Source organism: Delphinus delphis, chromosome 1, assembly GCF_949987515.2.
Source record: "Delphinus delphis chromosome 1, mDelDel1.2, whole genome shotgun sequence".
NCBI lineage: Eukaryota > Metazoa > Chordata > Mammalia > Artiodactyla > Delphinidae > Delphinus > Delphinus delphis.
The window spans coordinates 31,531,250-31,554,639 of record NC_082683.1 but is presented as its reverse complement, the minus strand read 5'-3'; the positions used below and the strand labels follow the sequence as shown (position 1 = coordinate 31,554,639).

At 45.8% G+C, this 23,390-nt stretch overlaps 1 protein-coding gene across 14 annotated transcripts in view; it reads right to left on the bottom strand.

Annotated features, from left to right (window-relative positions):
- MACF1 (microtubule actin crosslinking factor 1) overlaps nucleotides 1–23,390 on the bottom strand; it is a 341,652-nt gene that overhangs the window by 62,938 nt on the left and 255,324 nt on the right. For all 14 annotated transcript variants that reach the window (XM_060019755.1, XM_060019769.1, XM_060019756.1 and 11 more), the window contains 2 exons: nucleotides 21,972–22,467; nucleotides 19,817–21,288 (listed from right to left, as the gene is read on the bottom strand). In XM_060019755.1, the coding sequence (XP_059875738.1) occupies nucleotides 19,817–21,288; nucleotides 21,972–22,467 (1,968 nt within the window). The remainder of the gene's footprint in view (nucleotides 1–19,816; nucleotides 21,289–21,971; nucleotides 22,468–23,390) is intronic.

Genomic DNA, 23,390 nt, shown 5'->3' with positions numbered 1-23,390 from the left:
CACTGCAGCAGCTGGGGCTGCAGACTCCTCTGGGGTGGACACTGCAGGAGCTGGGGCTGCAAACTCCCCTGGGGTGGGCACTGCAGCAACTGGGGTGGCAGCCTCCTCTGGGGTGGGCACCACAGTAGTGGGAGCTGCAGGCTCCTCTCGGGTGGGCACTACAGCAGCTGGGGCAGCAGGCTCCTCTGGGGTGGGCACCACAGTAGTGGGAGCTGCAAGCTCCCCTGTGGTGGGCACTGCAGCAGCTGGGGCAACAGGCTCCTCTGGGGTGGGCAATGCAGCAGCTGGAACAGTCCCCTCCAGGGAGGATTCTGCAACAGCTAGTACATCCTCCTCTGTGATGGCCACTGAAGCAGGTGGAGCAGTCCCCTCAGGAGCAGGCACTGCAACAGCTGGGGCAGCAGCCCTCTCTGTGGCTGATCCTGCAGCAGCTGGGACATGTGCCTCCATGGTGGCCACTGGAACAACAGGTATACCCTCCTCTGGGAAGGGCACTGTAAGAGCAGCTACAGCAGTTCCCTCTGGGGCAGGCACTGCAGCATCTAGGGCATCTTCTTCTACAGTGGGCACTGCAGCAGTTGGGTCAGGCTTCTGTGGGATGGATATCCATTCCTCCAAAACTGGTTCTGTATTACTAGCCTTGGTAACTTGTTCCTCCAGAAGGATATTTAGCAATGAATCTGAATCTCTCATTTCTGTTTCCCCTCCCTCCAATGAGGCCACATTCAGCTTGGGCTTTATGTCATTCACAGTTTCCACTCCATTTCTGCTATGTCCCAGTCCTCCAACCTGCAGGTGCAGACTCAGGATCTCTGACTCTGGGGACTTCCTCTGGAGATCCTGGGAGACCCACTCTGGGAGGTCTCTAGGAAGATGTGCTGGGGCTCGGTCCTCCAGCCTGGCATCATAACCCAGTGCCTGTGCTTCACCATCCTCATCACAAGCTCCTTCCACGGACAACAATTCACAAAGGTCCACATCTCCCAAGGAAGTCAGACTGTTATTTCCTTGATTAATAGCTCCTTTCTCACCTTCCCAATGAATCTCATCTGTTAGTAAATGTGAATCATATGGTAACGCCTCTACTTCAGATCCTGAGGTAACATCTATTAGTTCATAGCTAACAGCAGAACTGAGGGGGACTCTGTCCACACACTCCTCAGCATTCCCCTCAGCTTCACTACAGTCCAGCTGGGACAAACTGCCATTTTCTTTGGCCAGCTTGGCTTCAAAGCCTGATACATTTTCTTCATGAGAAGCCCTGTGATCAGAGTTGGACAATCCTCCTGGGTCTGGCTTTCCTGGTGACTCCAGATCAGCTGGGTGTCTAAAGTTAAATTCCCCTGCAGTCTCAGGGCTAAAAGGCACTTTTTCACCCTCCTCCTCACTAACAGTGGAAGCGTCCCTCACGGTATCAGAGTAGGCAGTAAGTTCCAAAGTATTAGGCACCTGAGAAGAATCCAGGGCATTAAAATAGTCACAATCCAACCCAGGATCAGAGTCCTTTGCTCTTACATTTAAAAGGCCTACATGCTCCTTTTCTAAGGCAGCCCCTGGAAAATGACTAATTACAAGTGAATTTTCTGCATCCTGGGATGGGGCCAGCCCTTCAGAAGAGGCTTGAGTCTCCAGCTCAACTAAAGGAGTTACTCCTTCTTCACATAAACACTCCTTTTCAAGTTCAAGAAACATCTGCACTGAATCTGTGTCAGAGAGCTGCTCTGAATCGGCAGGACCAACAGTGCATTCTAAATCTGAAACAAGACCCTCTAGCCCCTGAGCAATTCTGTTTCTCAGTTCTCCTACAGCACTCTCACCTGTTAGGACACAACTGTAATCAAGCGATGCATCCTTGAAAACAGATGCCAAAAGGTTCTTAGCTGGCTGTGGGTCATCAGAACAACAGATCTGACCAAGAGCTAGGTGGTCAAAAGTCCCCAAGACAGCAGCTGAGAAGTCGGCTCCATCCTCCACCACTGCTACAGTGTTTGCTTGCTCTCTTTCTTCGAAAACATCTGCCAGGCTGTTCTTTTCCTCATCTGCCATTAGAAAAGTCTTTCCTCTCTCTGACAGTTTCTCTTCCTCCCACTCCTCCTCACCCTCCATCATGATCCATCGCTCATCCTCCTCAAACTTTAGCTCAGACTCTGTTTTCTCTCTCAGGCTGGGGGTTATGAGAATACGCAACTCTGGATCCAACAGCTCTTCACTCAGGCAAGGGGAGAGAGGTGGCATTTCTACAGTGCAACCTGTGTCCTGAAGGGGGTGCTGCTTCTCGCCAAAGCCTCCCTTAGCCAAACTTTTCATGGCTCTGGGCCAGGTTGCACTTGAGAATCTGTGTTCCTGCGTTACATCTGTGTTACCACTTGCTGCTGCAGCTTCTGACTCTAGAGGCTGGAATTCACGGGGAGAGATCTCACTGTGCTGCTGAAATCTGAAGTCTTGGCAATCTCCACCTAAGGTTTTCACATCCTGCCCTTCTGGAATACCTATGGATTTGGACACATGTTCCAGAGTTACGGACTCTGACTTAGGTTCCCTGTGGTCCAAATGACCAGAACTTTCTGTTAATGCAGAACTGGATTCCTTCTTCTCTTGCAAGCAAGGATTTGAAGCACCAGCTTCGGAAACCTCACTGAGAGAAGCTTCCATCCTTTCTGCAAATTCTGGGAAATTCGGTGGCATGAAGGACTTCCATGATCTCCTGTTAACATTGTCTTTGCGTTCTGCATTTGGCCGCCTTCTGGGTGGCACAGGTGCTGACTTTTGCACATCACTGCTTAGCTTTAGTGCATCAAATATTATTCTCTCATCCAACTTTTTGCCTTCTGGTGCTCTGGATTCAAAAACATTAGCTGCTGCTCCTAATGTACCATTGCTGGATATAGTACTTCCTTCTATCTTTTCCATGGTGCTTTTTGAAGTCTGATTAAGCTTTGACCCCTGGTCAATTTGTTCATTTATCCTCATTGTATCATATATAGATCGCTGCGGAACATAGCAATCCTCTATATAGCCATCCTCTTCCTCTCCTTTCCCCAGGCAGATGGGGTTCTGCCTTAAACAGTCTGGCCTGCTGAGTGGCTTACCCATATTTTTCAAACAAGATGAACCATCAACCTTTAAGAAGTTTCTCACGGGTTCCCCCAAAATGCATTCTGCTAAGTTAAAAATCCTTTTACATGTTCGTAACCTCAAACCACCAATTGGAACTTCCCTCCAGAAAGGCCTGGAAGTCCCACTTTGAAACCATTCTGAGAGACGCTCTAAGAAGAACAGCTTTTTCCTCACAGGTTAGCAGCCTCATACTTGCAGGCAAATAAACGGTACAATGTATTCAACAAACAAAATAATTCCTTCTATGGCTTTTTTGTTTTTTTAAGAGCACTGCTCTTTCCAATTTAGTTTAAAAAATCATCTGATATTGACAAGTCTTATTCAATATCTAGTTCCACTCACTTCTCACCCAAGCAGAGTTGGAAGCAGAGGATTTATATCGATTGTGTCCTTTAATAACAATGGCACAGCCCCTCTGGTCTTCAAGTATGGCCCAAGCTCCTAGGAATTCCTTTCATTTTATCCTTAGTTCCAGCCCTGGAGAGTCCAGCTGGTCTGAATTAGCCATTCGTCCTCCCTACTTCGGGTGTTTGCATTTGAACTGGGCTGGTCGGCGGATATTCCTGCAACTTTAAACACAGGAAGTCCTTCATTCGCGGCCAGCTTGGGGCTTCCTGTCTCCAAAACATCATGGCATTGTTGTGGCTCCCAGAACAGCCCTGCGCCGTGGCCGCCAAACAAGGCGAGTGGAGCCCGGCGCCGGGCCTTTCAGAGGCCGGCAGGCTGCAGCGGCGGCCGAGAGTCACTCGGAAGGGCTCGCTCAGCGCTGCTCCCCCGCGCCGTGCCGCGCGCCCCGAGGGCCAGGGTTGCCTCACCGCAGCCTGGCAGGTGGCTCCCGGCCGCGCCGGCCTCCGGTCCCGCGCTCAGGAAGTTAGTTTGTCCCTCCGGCAGCTGAGTCCCGCATACTGTGGGCACCGCCTCCCCCGCCGCCTCCAGTCCCCGGCCCGCAGCCGCCGCGCCGCGGGCTGCATGTCAAGCAGCCGCCTCTATTCTCCGCCGCCGCCGGCCCCGCCGTCCTCCCCGCCCGCAGCTGTCACGGTCCCGGCATGCAAACTTCTGGCTGGGAACAAAAGGCTCCTCTCGGGCCGAGCGGGGGCGAGCCCTCCTCCCTCGCGCCGCGCGGCCCGCTCGCCCGCCGCTCGCTGGAAGTGCTCGGCTGGCGGAAGGCTCTCCTCCCCTTCCCCGCGCCGCCCCTCCCGGGCAGCCCCCTGGACGCCGGGGAGCGCGACGCGGACGGCTAGGGGAGGAGGGCAGGGGCGGAGCCGCGACGGGGAGCTGCCCGAGCGGGAGGGAGGGGGCGGCGGAGGCGATTGGAAGCCGAGGCACCGAAGGAGGGGCTTCTGCGCGGCTCCGGGCGAGGGAGCCCGGCGCCGGCCGCTCAGCTCACAGGCCCACACCCACCGCGCCCCGCCGGGCCGGAGGGAGAGCCCCGCCCCCCGAGAGGGCGAGGGGCGGGGAGCGACACCCGCGTGAGTCTCGGCCGCGCCGCGCAAATCCCCTGACAAAGGAAAGCCCCGCCCTCCTGCCGGGGGCCGGGCCCCCGCTGCCCCCGCCGCGTACCAACCCGCCGGGCTCCTAGCCCAAGGGCGAGCGAACCCAGAAGGGGCGCTCCCGCCGCCCCCCAGCCAGCCGGCTCTGGCGAGGGCCACTCTGGGCCCCATCTGCCGGCAGGGTAGCGATGCCGCTCGCATCGCTCCCGGATTCGGTTCTGCCGCCAAAGGGGTGTCCCTAGTCCCTCCAATGTCACCTTTAGCGCGCCTCTGCCGGGCCCAAGAACACTCCAGCCTTAAACCTGGCACTTAAATTCGGACCGAGTTATTGGATAAACTCCAGCACCTTCTCTCTTCGACTCCTCACGTACGTCAGGTCTTGTTCCATTCCCCCTCCAAGATTTCTTTGCCCACAGATGTGAATGGTGTTGATGACTGAGGAGTAGGGAATTGGGGGGCCGCGCGACGGTGGAGATGCTGGCAGCAGTGCCCCACGCCCAAATACCTGGGCTCCTTTATTGCTGGGCACATCCAAGGAAACGTGAGCTCCCTGGGGCCAGCTAAAAAGCATGGGTATTTCAAGTCTCAAGATGGAAAATACTAGAGAAAAGTGGCCCACAATCCCGTCCACAGCTTTTTGGCTTTTAGAAAAGCCATCTAGGACTTTCCTGGTGGCGCAGTGGTTAAGAATCTGCCAGCCAATGCAGGGGACAGGGGTTCGAGCCCTCGTCCGGAAAAATCCCACACGCCACGGAGCAACTAAGCCCGTGCGTCAGAACTACTGAGCGTGCGCTCTAGAGTCCGCAAGCCACAACCCCGCGAGCCACAACTACTGATGCCCTTCCGCCTAGAGCCCGTGCTCCACAATAAGAGAAGCCACTGCAATGAGAAGCCCACACACCGCAAAGAAGAGTAGTCCCTGCTCTCCGCAACTAGAGAAAGGCCTGTGCGCAGCAACGAAGACCCAAAGTCGCCAAAAATAAATAAATTTATAAAAAGAAAAGAAAAGCCATCTAGTCATCTGGTGACTGTTAAACAAAGAAAGTATAAAGGGCAACCCACGAAACTGTCCACCAGAGGCAGCTTCATATCTGAAGGGGTGTAATATGCTGCTCCCTTTGTGATGATCATTTTCTGATTTTATGAAGGAAAAAAAGTCTATAAATTACTGAATTGACCAAGTGGTCAATACAGATGGTAAAACTTATGGAAAAGTTATTTCTGTCCTTTACACAGACAGTAAGTGAAGCCAATAGTTGGTGTATGGAGATCTGGCAATGAAACCCTGAGCTGAGCCTTAGGCTTACTTGAGCCAGAGAGGTCCTTGACAAAAATGAGGTGTCAGCTGAAGCCTGTGATCAGAATTAAGCAGCCAAAAGACCGGCAAAATGTCTTACACTTCATTTCTCACTTTGAAGCTGATCAATTTCTGCCTACTCAAATCCAGAAGACTCTATCTGTAACTGAAAGGGAGGATGTGCAGACTAGATTGTGTCTTGACAGCCCTTCTAACTTGAATATTCTTTAGTTCTAGAACTGTTAAAGGAGCTGCCCCAGAATCCTGAGTCCTCCTGGTCCTATACTGCAAGACACTACTAGAAACACTGTCCTCTGAGGAACAAACAGCAGAAAGAACCAAGAATGCTTGACCTAGAGAAGTTTCCAAGCAATATGATGAAGTATCTAAAGGGCTGGGAAGTGGGAGGAAGGAAGCTTGTTCTGGATGTCTACTGAAGCTGGCACACTAAGATCCAAGGGCAGATTTCAAACCGACAAAGAGCTTTCTCACAGCTATTCAAAGAATAGGGTGTCCCCTAAAGGGATGACTTTTCTGACCCTGGAGGTGTCTGAGCAGAAATTCAAGCAATCACTTGGCAGAGATTTGGGGAACGAGATTTACAATTCCTCTAACAGTTTGTTCAAGATGAATTTTAAGGTCCCTTCAAACTGTAACACAATGTGCCTGGAAGGCTTGATAAGCTTACAGATCTGATAACTTTACGTTTCAGGGAATCTGGGTTTTAATTTTCCTTTAATTATTAAGTACAACTGGAAAAACCCAGGAAAGGCAAGATCAATTTCACTAGCAAATCTCCCTGGCCAAATAGACTCACTTATGTGTTGAGATATCATAACAGACTGTTTAGTGTGCCAGGGGCCCTCTGTTCGGAAGAATCTGAGCAATTCTGGCTCTGGACTAAGGGTGGGTGGTTATTCTATTATAAAGAATGATATTGATGTGGAATCACAAACTTCATGGCCAGAAATTCCTTTCCTGTTTCCTCACCAAGGCAGGTGCCAGTCAATTCAGTCTTTTCTTAATCCCTCCCCACACCTATCTACCTTATTCTCACCACTCTCACCAATGCTCCATATTATAATACAAATAAATAAGTGGAGCATTTTAGCAACTATGAAGTTCAGATTCAAATTACTTATCAGCTTAAGTCACACTCTCTGACTAGCGTATTAGGAGACCATTACAGATAAATCTCCCCAAAATTCAAACACATCCCCAAATGCAAACACAGCCTTGTGGAAAGGATTACATAAAGTTGGCCAATTATCCCGCCCCCCACCCCCGCAAAAAGTACTTCGCTCCTTATGTAACATCATCAGTTTGTGTTTAGAAGGAAAGGAGGCACAAAGTCTCTTTCCTCCATGTCTTATTTTTTTTTTTTTAATCTGTTCATGAGTTTCTCCTTAGTTTTGGTATGTGGAACTCTGCCAATAGCCATCTCAGTGACTGAAATAAATACCTGATACAGCTTTCAACTTCTTGTTACCCTGACAGCTCCAACAAAAAAAAGCATCTGTTCATTTCACATGCTGTGTGTAAACTTTTAAAAAGAGAAGTACAGGGAGCACCCCTTTGGATGCTTCCCCCATTCCTATAACACAAATATCTGTGTTGATGCCAAATTTCAAATTAGTTTCCAATTAATTGATTACAGAGTTCAAAGAATTCTCTACTCATTTCAAAATTCCTAAGAACAGAATTGGTGTCAGATTTTCCTTTGGTGAACTTGGAAGAAAGAACAGTCCTGGCCTTTCCTGTTGTCTCCTAATTAAAATAGCAAGGTGGAGTCTCCTCACACCCTAACACAGCTCCCTTTCCAAGTTTTGGACTTGGCACTTTGCCTTTGTCTGCTCCCGACTTTTAAACCACTAGCCTCCTAGGAAAATCTGGAGACCCTAGATCCACACTTCCTCAGATTCTATACTGCCTTTTCATCCACCTCTCTCTCGGAGGATTAGTGCTGACTAGAGGAGGGGACAGAAGGCTGGTTGGATCTTGCACATTTAAAATTTACAAAATGCCTTTCATCTTATGATCTCTAGACTTCACAAGCGTTTATTTAGTGGCAAGTGGAAATTCCACAGTATTCGTCTGAACCTGTTGGGCATCCGTCACTACCATCCTTTTATTACATAAAGATGGCTACAGAGTGGCTCATTAAGCAATGCAGCATGATGTGAAGCTTGCTTTAAATGGGATACTAAGGACTTTGATGCTCTTTGAGTTCTCGTGTATTTTTGAACTCATGAGAAAACTTTCCACACACTCTTCAGGAACTCTCATGACCTCTGTAAGCCCTTTCCTGCTTGTAGACTTTCCAAAAGACAGTGTATTAATCCCTCTTTAGCCACTCCCCAAGACAGTAGTGATGACAAAAGCACAGGGCTTTGTAAGTGAGAAAGGGCCTAACAGAAGCACAGGGCTTTGTAAGTGAGAAAAGGTCTAACAGAAGAGTGGGAGGAAGGAAAGCAGGGGATTGCGGAGGGAATCACATTTACTCATTAGGATCTGGATATACAGAGACAGTAAAGAAAGGATTTCTAAGTGAAGGACTAGAGGCAGGAAACCTAAAGAGGTAGGGACCCTAAAGAAGCAAATTCAAGGTTATCATGGTTTAAGTTATAGGATATATGCAAGGGAAAGATATGCAAAGGTCAGAATGCTAAGTAGCTCAAGGCCAGTTCATGAAGGCCCTTGAATGCCAAGCGTGAACTTTTGCTTTATTCAGAACACCATGACTACACCAAGACTTACTTATTTAACTTACCAGGGGGTCATGTGAGTTACTGAGTGGTGTGTGGAAAGTTTCCTAAGAATTTGAGCCTGGCTGCTCATTCAACTGCTGTTTAATATATATTATTGCATTAAAAAATCCAAATCCTTAATTTACAAATGACGCTTGGGGTGCTAAACTTACTTTTCCAAAGGAACACAGCTATTAAACACCTAAGCTCTTAAGATTTGAGCCTAGGTCTGCTGATACTGCACTGGTATAATATGTATAGAACAGAGCATAGTTGGGGAAGATGGAAGGTGGAACAATCAGCTAGGAGGGTTACACAGTTTAGGTAACAGGTAACAAAAGCCCGGACTCATGAAACTGAAGAAGGGCGTGATAAAGAAATTGCAGAGGCAGACGATTTGGACTTTACAACTGATCTGATAGAAGGTAGAGGTTAGGGGGAAAAATAAATTTAAAATAAGGCTGTCATATTACTTTTGGAAGACTGAGGGCACAGTAGTACTGTAAGACAGCAGCAGGGAGGAAGAAAACACTGCAGGAGACAGCACATTCCATGTGGAGCATACTGAGTGTGAGGGACTCAAAGGCTACCCATGTGGAGGTGTCCAGAAAGACTGAAGTTCAGGGCAGAGATAGACACGTGGAAACTTTCTCTTGTAGAACGGTGAGGGGTTGGACATCCTGGGGCTGAGTGTGGAGAGAGGGGAGAAGAGGGCAGATGACAGGATTTTAGGCACCACATGTTGGGGAGGTAGAAAGACAAACCAAAACAGAAAGCAGAAGAGCAGCCAGAGAAGAAAACGGAGAGAGCACAAGGTCAGGAAAGTAAACGGACAGGAGGGTTTTAAGAAAGAAGATATGATGTTAAATGGTGCACAAGGAATGAGGAAGACAATGAGTTAGACAAGGCCACTAGCCTTGGCAACTAGGATGTCAGGAGGTACTTCCGAAAGAATGGTTTCAGTGCAGCAATGGGGGCTGGGTCAGACTGTAGGGGATTAAGGATAAGCAGTGGTGAGAAAGTAAGTATTGGTCCTCCCTTATTGCAACTCTTCTTCTGGCTTCCATGACACTGTGCTATACTGATGGTACCTTTCTAGCCAGTCCTTCTTTTGTGTCTTTGGGCTCCTCTTCCCATCCTCTTAAGGCAAGTAATTCCACAAGGTGTAGCCTTGGTTCTTTTCATTTGTTCAATAAATATTTATTGGGATCTACTACGTGCCCTAAACTATGCCAGACACTAAGGGAGAAAGTGATGAGCAAGACATGATCAGGAGCCTATGTTCTAGTAGAGGAGACAGACATTCATTTTAATTCAATTGCAATAAGTACTCTGAAGGAAAAGCAAACAGTGCTATGAGAGCATCTGTCAAGGGCCCTGATGTGGTCTGGAGGTTCAGGGGAGGCTTCCTTGAGAAAGTGACCATGTGGGCTTTCACTTAACACCAAGAGGAGCCTTTCCAATTCTAGGATGGCATGACTTCACAACTTTCACAAAGTAGCAACTTCACAAAGGTGCTTAGCTATTTCTATGAAACATATCCCTGGGCTGAATCTCTAAGGAATCTTGCTGTAGGGGTCCTCTCTCCAACGTTAGAAAAGGAGGTAAAATAAGTAATACAGAGTCAAGAGATTTTTGAAAACTCTTTCATTTTGTTACTAAAGCAATTCTTATCACTGATCACAAACAAACAACTTAGGTTTGAATTTAAAGAATTAGACCCAAATCAGAGCTCTTTCTCTGGGAGTGAACTGCAAGATGAGAGAGATACTAAATGGTTTACTTGAATGGATGCAATGAATTCAAGCTGGAGAAGACCTAAGACAGGTTCAATTTCTTTGAATTCTTATCTTCTTCTTTCCCTTGCTCACAAATACACGCAACCAAATACTAGAAACATATATTTGCTGAAAGCTTTTCTGTAAAACATCTTGATCTGGTATATGTGCTTGGCAGAGAGATTAATTGCATCTGTGTTTTTAAGCTGTTTCCTCTGAAATTAAGCTGATATTTTTTCCCCTCACATCTTAATGTTTTAATTAAAGATTGATTAATATTAAGAGGTGTCTCTCTCAAAGATGCTGACTTGGTAGTTGCCATTGTATGGCAACAGAGGAAGGTAACATGGTCTATGCTAAAAGCTAATTAGGCCAAGGACCCTGAGATCATTAAAGCTGATCTGCTAGGTAACTGAGTGACTGGGGAAGTCACTGAGCTGATAATGGCTTCTGGTTAATTCTGGTTAATGATTTGAAAATAATACTGATTTGTAGAGCACATAAACCAAGGTCAAAATGGTCTCAGAGAAACTTGCTGGCTGTGGGATTCTGATATCAATGAATGAATAAATTAATTAATAACCATGTATATGTATGTATGTGTACATATAGTATATTTAAAGCTGTGTTAAGGAGTCATGACCTAAACCTGCCTATGTATTGCTGGTATAGGGCTGGAAACAAGCTCTTCATTTGTTCCCCAGAAAAACTGCTCAGGAAGGCTCTTTGTCCATCCACCTGTTTCACTGCTGTTATCAAACTAATTTACTTTATCTTCATCATTTCCATTTTTTCAAGAAGAAAAAGAACTAATTTAATCTGGTGCTGGGTCTTAGATCAGAACTTCTGGGGAATGATCAAGCTGTAGGCACCAAGGGAATACCTTTTCTTATTAAAAAGATTTCATAATATTATAATTTGTGTGTCTGGATACACTTCTTAAAAGAATATTATCATTTATTAAGCATTTAATATCTGCCTAGGGTTTTCATCTACATCACTTCATTTGATTCTCATAAAAACCCTAAAGGTAGGATTTACCACTGTTCACATTTTATAGTTGAAATAACTATACAGAGAGGTTAAGTAATTTCCCCCAAGGTCACTCAGCTAGTAAATGATAGAGCCAGAATTCAAAGTTGAATATTTCTGACACAACCTCGTATTCAGTTTTTCTCACTACGCCAAGCTGAATGAAGTATGAAGATTCTTCTTGGTGTCAACTAGTTGAGTAAATGACAATGACTCTAATGTAATGGGTAACTACAAGACAGTATTTCAGAACCTGGCTTTCTTCGGGTGCATCTCAAGTAGTAAATTCCTTAGTTTTACTTTGTTCAGGCTAATACTGAAATGAAACTGTGTTTCTTTAACATATGATAACTAGTAGAGAAGGAAGGGAGCCCAGAGGCAAGATGTAGAGGTGAGGAATCCAGGCTAGGATTAGAATTTCTCAGGACACACAAGGATTTACCTCAAGTGTTGCGGAACAGTTAGCATTTTGAATCCTACAGTTCACGTGGCGTAAAGAGCACTCATTCAATCAGTCAAATATTCACTAATCTCCAACTATGCATATACCCATATGCTAACTACTTCGAGAGACACAAAAATGGATATATTAAGATGAGGGATGGGACAATGCATATAATCATTAAACGCCAAAATTAGGCAGTATATGATGAAGGCCAAATGAGTTACACATATTAAGTGATTTAAGAGAACAGGAGAAGTAGTGAGCTAGCCTGGGGCGGGGGGCGATCAAGAAGATTTTGAGAAGGTCAGGTATGAGTAGAAATCAAATAGGTAAAATGAATAAGAAGTGTTTGGGATAAGTGGATGGAGTGAATGGTCTATATAGGAAACAAGACTGGATAGACAGTAGGGATCAAAAACGTGGTTCCTAAGACCGGAGAAGCAAAAAAGTGGAGGCACAGACACAGACCAGTTTTGCAGGATGCCACCACTTAATCCATCAGATCGGATGGCTCCTGCATTGATCTGGGGGAAGGATAGCTCTCACAGAAAGAAGGGTGAATACAGACAGATGCTAAGGGAAAACCACCTTGGAGGCCCAAGTTTTAGAAGGCTACAGCATAATTTATGTCTGTTTTTTCCGTGGGAACCATGTGCATACACGCTAGCTGTCCAATCACACTAGCTCTCTGCATTCCTAACAGAGGATCTTTTGTTCCAAATAGCAAGGCTCAAAAGAGACAGTCTGATAAAATCACACTGAGGTCAGTACTCCCAGCTGGTGCAGGGCTGATGCCATTCCATAACACACCCTACAGGAAGCAGCTTGAGATACACAGCTGATTGATTTCCACAGCAGGAACCTTGTGGCAGGCAGGGTGGGGTGGGGACTGGTCAAGCATGGAGAGAATTCTTTAGCCACTGACTCAAATTAGTTCACCAAGATCCTGACCTGATCCAACAGATCTGTACAAGTCATTCTCAGAACCAACACTGTTTCTTGACTAAATTTTGAAAAAAGGGAGGAAAACCACGAAGCTTCCCCAGGCAATGGGACTATTTCATCAGTTAACTCTTACTTGTTATGGAATCTGAAAAGGGCAAAATATCAAAACCCCCTATATTTCTAGAAGTGGGCTGAATAACCCTTTATTGTAAGGGGCTATCCTGTGTATTATAGGAAATTTAGCAGCACCCGCTAGATGCCAGTAGCAGCCTCCCCAGTTGTGACAGTAAAAAATGTCTCTAGACATTGTCAAATGTCCTCCAAGGGCCAAAACTGCTCCTCCCACCCCCATTGAGGGCCACTGGTCAAGCACAAGCTTTGGTGCCAAACAGATCTTTCCAATCCCGGCTCTAACATTTATTTGCTCTGTGCTTGAACAAGTTACTTTAACATCTTCAAATCTCAGTTTTCTTACCTGCAACTGGGATTTTAAATATCTGATTTACGGGGGTTTAGGATCAGAGATAATTTAGACTTAGGTCTCTCTTACTGTTCTTACCACTATATCACCACCACTGCAATTCTTTGTGCCTGTTTCTCCTACTGCACTGTTAACTAGAGACTATCTGAGACCCCAGCTCTCACCACAAGGACTGGCCCAGAGCAAATGCTCAGAAAGATGGACTGAAAGGAATACAGAGCCCCTTCCTCCTAACCCCCCAAAAGTGATCCACAGACCATCACCCTGCAGCACACCACTTATTCTCATCCCTGGGTGGCCAAAGTTCTGAAAGGTCCACATTTCAAATCACAGTACTGGTGGTAGGAAAATAGCTTCTGAAGGCCCAGGGGATAAGTGTATCCCATTAATCTGCCACAGCCACTAACAGAGACTGGTATTTGAAAAGTACTCGGTAGTGGCACTGGCAAAGTAATAAGGAAGGTGGGGAGGGAGCACATTCTCCCCATAGCTAGGTTTTTCCAACCAGGACAGCTGAGACTTGGGAAGAGTCTGTCTGGCAGGAGACAGCCTTTTGGTGCAGTAATGCTTTGGTGCAGTGACCTGACCTGAAGTGACTCCCCGTGGGACTGATTTTATTCCTGGTAAACCAACCACCTCTAACAACAAAATGCCCTTAAGAGCAACTCATCGTACCTCCTAGAGAATCACCACTTATGGCTTGTGTGCCAGCCAGTTAGCTGGAAAGTGCCCAGGACTAGGCTAAGGCTGAGACCACTTACCATGCATTCTAGACACAGCGAGAAACAGCGCCGCTCTGCAAGTCTGTGCTTATCTCAATCACGTCCACTAATCAAAAATCAACAATAAACACAAGTTCTGCACAGGATAAATTCCAGTTTTTCTGGACACACATGTTTCACATGATGATCAATCTTGGTTGCAAATGCTACATGCTGACACTACATGTGGAGAATTTCAGTAAATTCAAAGAGAAACTCTTCACTCCTTCCTTCTGGTTGAGGATATATTCGCTTTTGCTTTAAAATCTTCCCTTTGCTATCAAAATTTCCAGATGGATTTTTGTGAAATCCATCAACACTTTCTTGACGCCCTTCCATTTGATTTTACTACCTTCACTGAGGCGTGAGGCTCCTTCAAGATGATGTAATGGCTACAATCTTGGGATTTTGCTTGTGGTGCTGATATTTAAAATATTAATGGCCATACTTTAAAATGGGGCTGGAAAAAGTTCAACGTGAAGCAAACTTAAGGGTCTTAAAGGCTCCTTCACCTTCTCCCCACCCAGCTGCTACGGTGTGGGTGGAGAGGATTATTACAGAGCATTGGAATTCTTGGGGGGGGGGGAGGGAGGTGCAGAGGGGGATGGTCACATAAGGGTTATAAATATCAGCGGCCAGAGCTGTGAGCTCCTGGGCTGAGGACAGACTGTAGTCTCCCCTTAAAGGCACAGAGCAAGGAAGCTCCCTCAAGTATTTCCACAAAGGAAGTTCCTCTTCTCCACAGAAATGCTCAGCTGAACACCTGCAACAACCAGTCAACGCAAAAGAAACCGCAGATGCCAGGAAAAGGGACGAGGTTTTTAAACCAAACACAGATCAGCACCAGCAAAAATAAAGAATCCAGGGCCCGGCCTAAGGGTGTTGCTAACTACACAGTCATAACCAGATTACCAGAAGGCAGCGTGCCACGTCAATATTTATCTTAACGAGCACCTTTTCCAACTGAGTCCTAAATTTCCCACATACAGGTGGCACTTTTCTCCTATCTAGGGCAATGGTTCTCAACGAAGGGAAAATTTTTCTTTCCAGGGGACATCTGGCAATGTCTAGAGGCATTTCTGGCTGTCACACTGGGGAAAGGTTGCTACTGGCATCTAGTGGGCAAAGATCAGGGATGCTGCTAAACGTCCTCCAATGCACCGGACAGCTGCCCACAACAAAGAATCATCCAGCCCCAAATATCAGGAGTGCTCAAGTTGAGAAACCCTGTTCTAGGGCATTCGTTTTACTTCCTTGGACCCCAGTAGTTCCTATTGGAGTAGCCTTGTTTAAGGAAGAAGGAAAAAACCAAGGCAGGCCAAGGGTCAGCACAAGGCAGGGCAGGCAGGGGTGGTGAGGTTCTACTCATCTTATCCTGACGGCTGTAAAGCTGGAGATACCTAAACCTCCGGTGACAGACAGGTCACACCAAGTGTGATTTCCTTTCTCTCCAAGGGCAGGTAGATAATGCTAACCTCACTTGCTTTCTTCTCTGGTAAATCTAACTGGCAAAGACGAAGATGAGCTGATACTGTCTTTGTAATTATTTGAAAGTAAGGAGTGAATATCTATCATTGTGCAAACTGGCAGTCTCTCAGCTCCATGGCAGGCCCTGTCCTCCAAGGGTTTTCACACGTGCTCACAGTGACGCTTATGCTTGCTTTCCATGAGGCCAAAAAATCAGATGAACCGGTTTATGGGGCTTTCTTGTTCTGGCTTCAGAGTAGGATAGAGGTCCCCAGATACCCTGGGCTCTACTCAGACTGAATCAGGACTGAGAACAGTCCTAAGAAAGCCTGCTGCCTTACCTGTAGCCCACCAAACCCCAAACCTCCACACGTCCTGACTGAGAGGCAGGTGTGGTTCCTGAGGGGGGTGCAAGGGAGGGGCTGGTGTAAGACTCAGAATGATCTCAATTCTTGGGCTTCCCTGGTGGCGCGGTGGTTGAGAGTCCGCCTGCCGATGCAGGGGACACAGGTTTGTGCCCGGGTCCGGGAAGATCCCACATGCCGCGGAGCGGCTGGGCCCATGAGCCATGGCTGCTGAGCCTGCGCGTCCGGAACCTGTGCTCCGCAACAGGAGAGGCCACAACAGTGAGAGGCCCGCGTACCGCAAAAAAACAAAAAACAAAAAACAATGATCTCAATTCTTGATTACAAAACCTACATAGGGAATTTCAAAATGAGGAAAGCTTCTTGTTACCATCAGACTTACAGATTTCTTCTCCAAATCTGGAGTCTTTCTCTTCCCTTCCTAGGAAGGTCACCCTGGGGGAATTCTTTGACTTAAGTTTCAGTGAAATAAAGGTCCCTCCTTTCTTGTTAGACTCTAGTTATATATATACAGTTCCTTTTCCTCACTAATCAGAGACTCTCTTGTTCAGGAAAACAGAATTTCCTGAAGAGATGAGCCAAAGTCTTCTGCTTCCAGTTTTCTGCAAACATGCTCAATATTCTCTTTCGTGATTTCTGGAATGGCTTCTTCCTTTCTACGTCCAACAGAGAGCAGAACCCAGTAAAGTGCCTAACTCAGGAGGTTTGAGGCTTTTGCTTGTTTAGTGGGAAAGGACTCTCTTCCATTCCCATCTGATAGGTCCTCGCTGGCTGTCCAGATTCTATCAGTTATTCAGAAGCAATCGAGGGAAAAGTCTTTCCTAGGAATAATGACTTTCAGACTTTCACATTCATTTAAGAAGGAAATAACTTTTCCCAGAGGCTAACTGCCTTTCCTAGCATTTTTCAGCACTGTTGCACAGTCCCAAGTAAGCCTGGGGTTCTCCACAGACCTGACTCATTTCTCTATTCTGACCATCCCCCGTGGAGTCAGCTAGGTCAAAGCACAGCCCACGTTTCTGTTTCACAGATTCATACCCTCTTCTCTACAGCAGATTCTGTGCTGAGAGCGTGATCCCATTGTAAAAAGACAAGAGTTGAAAACTTAAAGCGAACACTGTTTTTTTAATATTTACCTTCATCTCTGCTCTTTCTTATTAAAAAAATTTGAATCTGAAAGCAGAGTCACACTGTATGCATCTGGTCTGCTGCTGGTGTGAGGGAAGATTAATCTATCGCTGGACTACTCCGCACATTAACCCAGGAACTCAACGCTCAGATCGTGAAAATGACTCAGTCCTCAGAATGGGTCCAAAAAGACCTTCCCTTGGCTCAGCCTCTAGGGAACTGTGACCTGACACACAGAGCTTTTCCCTTCTCATTGTTTTCACTTCCCATGAGCTCAGCATGAGCTAAGCCAGTACTGTGTTCCTCCCCTCCTGCCTCAAAACCTTTGCTGGGAGGAGGCAAAAACTCTTCCCAAAGCCCTTGACTTTACAAGGTGGACCTGTGGAACCAGGCTTCTGATTTGTACCCCCAGCTGGAGGAGGGTACACACGGGCACTCAACTTCACCACCCTCCTTCTCGCACTCATCTTCTCATCTTGCCTTGTCACCACCAGTTCCCTGCAGATACACACACTGGCCCCAGCTGCCATATCCACAGTGTCGGTGGTGGGAGGCTTCTTCTTAGAAAGCAGCAAAACAAGTCTGTTATCCCAAGCAACTAAGCGGCTACTGAACCCTGAGTGCTGCTGGGCTACACACTAGGATACAAATAAAATATGGGAATGTCCAATAATTTCTCAAAAGCTTTCAGCAGCGTCAAAATTCAGAATGTCTCTAGAAACCAAGGATTAAATGAAAAGGAAACAATCGCTTGTCCTCAAATCCAAACACTATATATGCCTGCCTGTGGATTCTTTTTTATATCCTAGGTCATATTTAATACAATTTTAACAGGCTTGTTTAGTTTGTTTTCTAGCTCACAGAAGATCAGAAGGAAGGGACAGACTGCTCAAGGCAGACTCAGTGACAGCAGTGAAAAGTAAAGCAGTGAGAAATAATAGCTGATAGCAGGGCAATGGGGGAAAAGGCAGAAACTACATCCCCCCATGCATACATACACATACACATACATCCAACCCAACCAGTTCAGCAATTAGAGGCCCTAAACAAGGACTTCAATACAGAACTCAAACTGCATGGTAATTTAAGAACATTTAGTACAAAGCAGCCTCACCATAGTAGAGAACAGTATAATCTGTTTAGTAATGTTAACCTGCACTCATAAGAACTTACATACAATATAATGTTTAGGAAATTAGGCAAATAAAAGTTAAAATAATTCCATATAAACCAGAATCTAGTTTGATAAAACTACTTTGGTGCCTCAAGGGATAAGCTTCAATTTTCTAAAAAAACTCATTTAGTTGGTTAGACAGTTGATTCTAAGTAACCCAGATCCAAGTAAATCAGATAAATGAAGCATGCCTGTAGCAGAGCCTCTCCTTTTGAGGGGCTTACAATGGAAGAGGGAAGAGAAGCCCACGTGGTGAAGCAGGAAAGGCCACCCAGCCACTGGATTAGTTGTATGCATTTCCCAGAGGATAACATGTGGGCTCATGGCTTTGAACCTTCTCTACCTACCCTTTCCTCACCCGGTGCCTCAAGAATCCCAAATACGATGACTTGTGTTGCTCCACATTGCACTGTAAGGGGGTCTCCGGCCAATGTCTCACCTTAGTGTGCTAAACATCCCCCAGGCTAGAGGGCCCTTCTGAAAGAGCCATCTTTCTACATCTGGATCCTGCCTACAAATCTGTGATCTTTTTCGGGACCACGTGGCTCTGGCCTGGTGTCAACACCACCTTTCCATCCATGTTTTTAACAGAAAGAATCCTAACAGGCAGGGGCTCTGAGAGAACTAAGTAACTCTGATGGCAGAGTGTTACTGTGTAAGTAGGAACAATCACCACTGGTGATGGAAGTAAGGTATCCTTTCCAAATCTACTCCAGGCACCAAGAAGGAAGAAGCAAGCAAACAGGCCTCCAGCAGGGAAGCGAGGTGCTTTTAGGTTAAGTCTTGGGGTGAAAGGCTCAGGCAGTGAGAGCCAAGACCCAGCAGACAGCCCTGGGTTCCAAACCCAGACCTGGCAAATTTGCGCTTTTGAGTCAACTCCTCTCATCTTCCCGGCTGTTTTAATATAGACTCACAAAATCTCAGGACTGGAAATTCTGACTCAGGCAAAGAATCAAAATATTTTTGCAGTTAAGGCAGTGCTTCTCAAGCTCTCGTACGGGCAGAGAGCTTGTGCTCTTGAGGAGTCTAAGGTGTAGTCTTAAGCACTACTTGCTACAAGTGGAAAATTTCTCTTAAGTGTCATGTTTGGTCTTAATAATTCATGAGAATTTTTCATTTTGTCTCATAATACATCAATAATACATCAATAATTTTCCCTCGAAATCTGTGAAAAAATCCACACTTTAGCAAGATGAGCCCATGTTTATCTTATGGATTCTCATACCTCGATACGAAAAACAGGGCCCTCAACAAACATTCACTATTGTTACAAAATTGGTTAATCTGAAATCTCAAGAAATCATAAGAGAAGATTCTTAGAGTAAGAAATAAGGTTTGGACATTTCTTTCCATACCCTTAATTGGTTATAAACATTAAAACAGATTACAATAGAAAAATGTTCAAACCTGTTGCCCAGAAGTCCAAGAGACTGTCTAGTCTCCAAACTGTGTGCTATGGTGGTGACAGAAGTGAGAATAATGAAACCAGGGACAGAAGTTAAGATGTGCACTCAATCGGTCTCCAAGTTACAAGAAAAGAAATACACATATTAGACAGAAAAAGATTAAAAAACAAGGGTAAGACTTACTTTAAAATCTGCTAATTGTTGGTTGATGACATCCACCTCGGTCCCCACTACCCACTGGAGCGCTTCCCCCTCCTCTGCCGCTGTGGTCATGTCATTGAGTGCTTTCAGCTTCCGATAGAAGTCCTCGACCCGGCCCAGGGTCAGCTCCAGCTGCTCCTGCCGAGCTTTACTCCTCTCCATCAGTTTGCCACACTGTTTGCTCAGGGCTTCTAGCTCCCTCTTGAGTCCTAACAAGTCCAGAGTCCCTTCTTCCTCCAGCATTTGTCGGCACTCTGCTTCAGAGGCTTCTATGTCGAACTTGAGGGCTTGGATTTTGTTAAGGAACAGCCGTACATCCTCGATCTGGGACTGGAGGCTATCAGTGTCTCTGCCGATAGCACCCATGCCATCGAGCTCATCGTCCAGGTCTGCCAGCTGAGAAAACATTTCTCGGACTCGGCAGTGAAACTGGCCAATGCCCTCCAGCTTGCTTTCCATTGCCATGCAACCACTGTTCACTCTTTGCTTCACTTCTAGGAACTCCTGCTGGGTGACCTCAGCTTGATGCAGAAGTTGGGAAGCATCAGATCCGTCCGGGGCATCTTCTACCAGGCCCCGAGTGAAGTTCCTCAGATAGTCCACCTGTGGCTCCAGGGTCTGCAGCACTTCCTGTTGGGCTCTTAGCTTCTCCAGGTTCTTGTTGCTGCAGGCTTGAGAGCCAAGAGCATCAAAGATCTCAAGTTGGTGTTTGGCCCCTTCAACTTTCTTTTCAATATTCTTAAAGCTTTCCTGGAACTCCTTGAGCCTCTGAGTCATTTCTTCAAGGGACCCTGTCTTGGCCTGTAGCTCTTCTGTAATGGAATCCATGTTCTGGTTGATCCCAGCCTTCTCATCCCGGATATCATCCTCATCTGTTTCTGAAGAGTTAATCAGAATGTCAGCAGCACTGTTCAGGATTTCTAGCAGGGAGCGGCGCTTTTCCACCTCACTCAGCATAGCCTTTGATCTCAGGAGATTGGACTCCAGCTGCACTGGATCCAGAGTGACCCGCAAGTCAGACATCTTGACCTTACAATCTTCTATCCATGGCACGAGATCCTCCACGTGCCACTGATATTTCTGAGCTTTCTGCAGACAGTCCTTGAGCCTGGACTGTCTGTCTGCAGTTTTTTTACTAAGCTCTTCCCAATGGCTTTTGAGCTCAAAGAGCTGGTTTTGTAAAGTTTTCTTCTCTTCTCCAGGAGGTACAGAAAGAAGCAGAGATTCTCCTTCTGCCACAATCACCTCATAGGAACCACTGTGTTGGTTAAGGTTCTTCTGAAACTCTTCATTGTCCTGTAGCTGAGACTGTAGCCGCTCTAATTTTGCAGAAATTGGGCGGTTTTTTGCTTGCTGGCTTTGTTTGTCATCCAACCAGGTTCTCAGCTCATCAAACATTTGCTGGAACTGCTGGGTGCTGGCAAGAGCTGCCTGGAGTCTGTTCATGCGATCAGCTGAAATGAGAAAATCAAATTTAAATCATCAAGTCTGAACATGGCATTTAAAATGTTTGCTGAGAGTACATGGTCTAATCTTAGGAAAAGGAAACTAATGCTAATTGAGGGTCTACCATAAAAGAAGCACACAGCGAGGCTCCTTCATTTACTATACTCTATTTAACCCTCACATCAACCTTGTAAGGTGATATGAGTAACAGAAGCAAACTTTTAACTTCTAAGCTGGTAAAAAGCCATAAATGTTTCTAGAAAAAGAGGCAACAAATTAATGACAATTTTTTTCTTGTATAAGGCCATCCTAAAAAGTCTAGAACATGTTCTAATTTTGTATATATGGTATATGTGTGTGTTCGTACACATATATTATGAAGAAACTAAGTGAGTATCAGTGAAAGTATGCGTGTAAGTCCACCTATAAGTACCTCTATGAATCTCTACCTGCTGGCTAGATTTATATTAGTGTTCTTATCTCTTAGATTATGGTGTGTAAAGCTTCACATATTGCTAGTGCCCAATCAATGTGTAATGACCACGGCAGTCCTCACTGTAGGTGGACAAAGGGATAGAGTAACACTACTCTGAGTCCAAAAGCTACTTAAGGGTCGCCCTAGATTCTTGGGACCACTAATCCACTCCTCCTTTTGGCTTGCCACTAATAATGGCAGCAGTGTATTCCTCACCTGCAAGGTCTTCTAAACCTTGGAGAGGCAGGGCAACAGTCTCCAAACGCTTCTTCAGTTCATCCTTGAGGTACTGCTCTCCAATGAGCACTGAAAGTTCATCGCAGAGTGTCTGTGCCTCCTTAATCTTGTGGTCTAACTGCTCCACATCAGATCGAATCTCACTGGTCTCCTCCAACTGCTGCTTCACAGCCTCAGGTTGGGTGCTGATGGCTGACTGGCCACTCAGTCGCTGTCTGACTGCCTTCACTTTCTCTGACAAGTCCTGGAGCAGTTCCTGGTACTGGGTGCTTTTGACAATAGCTTGGTCAATTTGGCTGGAACGGGAATTAAGTTTGTCAGTCAGCTCAATCCACTTCTGATTGATGCTCTGGAGCTCCTTCTGTACTTGGCTGGTGGAAGGAGAGACATCTCCAGGGCCTGTTAGGATGCCCTGAGCTGCCTCGTTCAGCTGCTCATGCTGTTGCCTACGTGCTTCAAATTCCTTCAGCATAAACTGTAATAGAAATGACACCAAGATGTTTAGAGAGAAAAGACAGATCTAAAAACACTGTCAAAACAAAAACTGATTTTGGATTGTGCCAAGCAGGGCCAACTCCTTTTGAAAATAAACCAGAAAACTCCAAAGACCAGGCTACTAGGAAAATGCAGTATCACTTCTAACAGCTGCTTAATAAAAACCTGTTTTGAAAGGATCATTGATTGTGTCTATTTTATTTCTTTTCCTTATTTGTCCTATACCGTTTCAACATCAGTTACTAAGGTTGGCCTTGGTTGGGAAACCAAAGTTTGTTTACTGGATGGGCACTTGTCAGCTTTGCCAGGCAAAACCCAGGCCTCTGAATGGGGAGTTTGGAACCCTGGGTCCCAAAGTGAGCTATATTACTGGCTGGGCTTGCCATTTCAACTCTTAATGTCCTACTTTTCTTAGTTCCTTTCTCAAATTTCCACCAGCACATATAATCTGCACATTATAATATAGCACAATTAGATAAAAAGCTTCTTTAAAGCAAGTACCATTCCTTTTTATTTATTTCTATTCACTGTTTCACTCATCAAAGAAGTTGAGATTACAGGCTCTGTAGTTAGACACCTGGGTTCAAATCCTGACTCCATCACTCACTAAACTGTATAAACTTAGGCAAGTTTTTAAAAGTTCTCCAAATCTCAGCTTCCTTATCTGCAAAATGAGGATAGTAAAGTACTTACTTGGCTGTTGTTAGGATTAAACAAGAAAACTTATGGAAAGTACTCAGCACTTAGATTGCATAAAAATAAATACAACAGGACCTCAAGGACTAACAGATGTGCAAGTAATGAACTATAATAGAATGTAACAAAAGTTAAAATGATAGAATGCTGACGTGAACATGGAATTGTGAAAGCAAGAAGTAAAGGTGGTAAATTCCTCCGGGGATG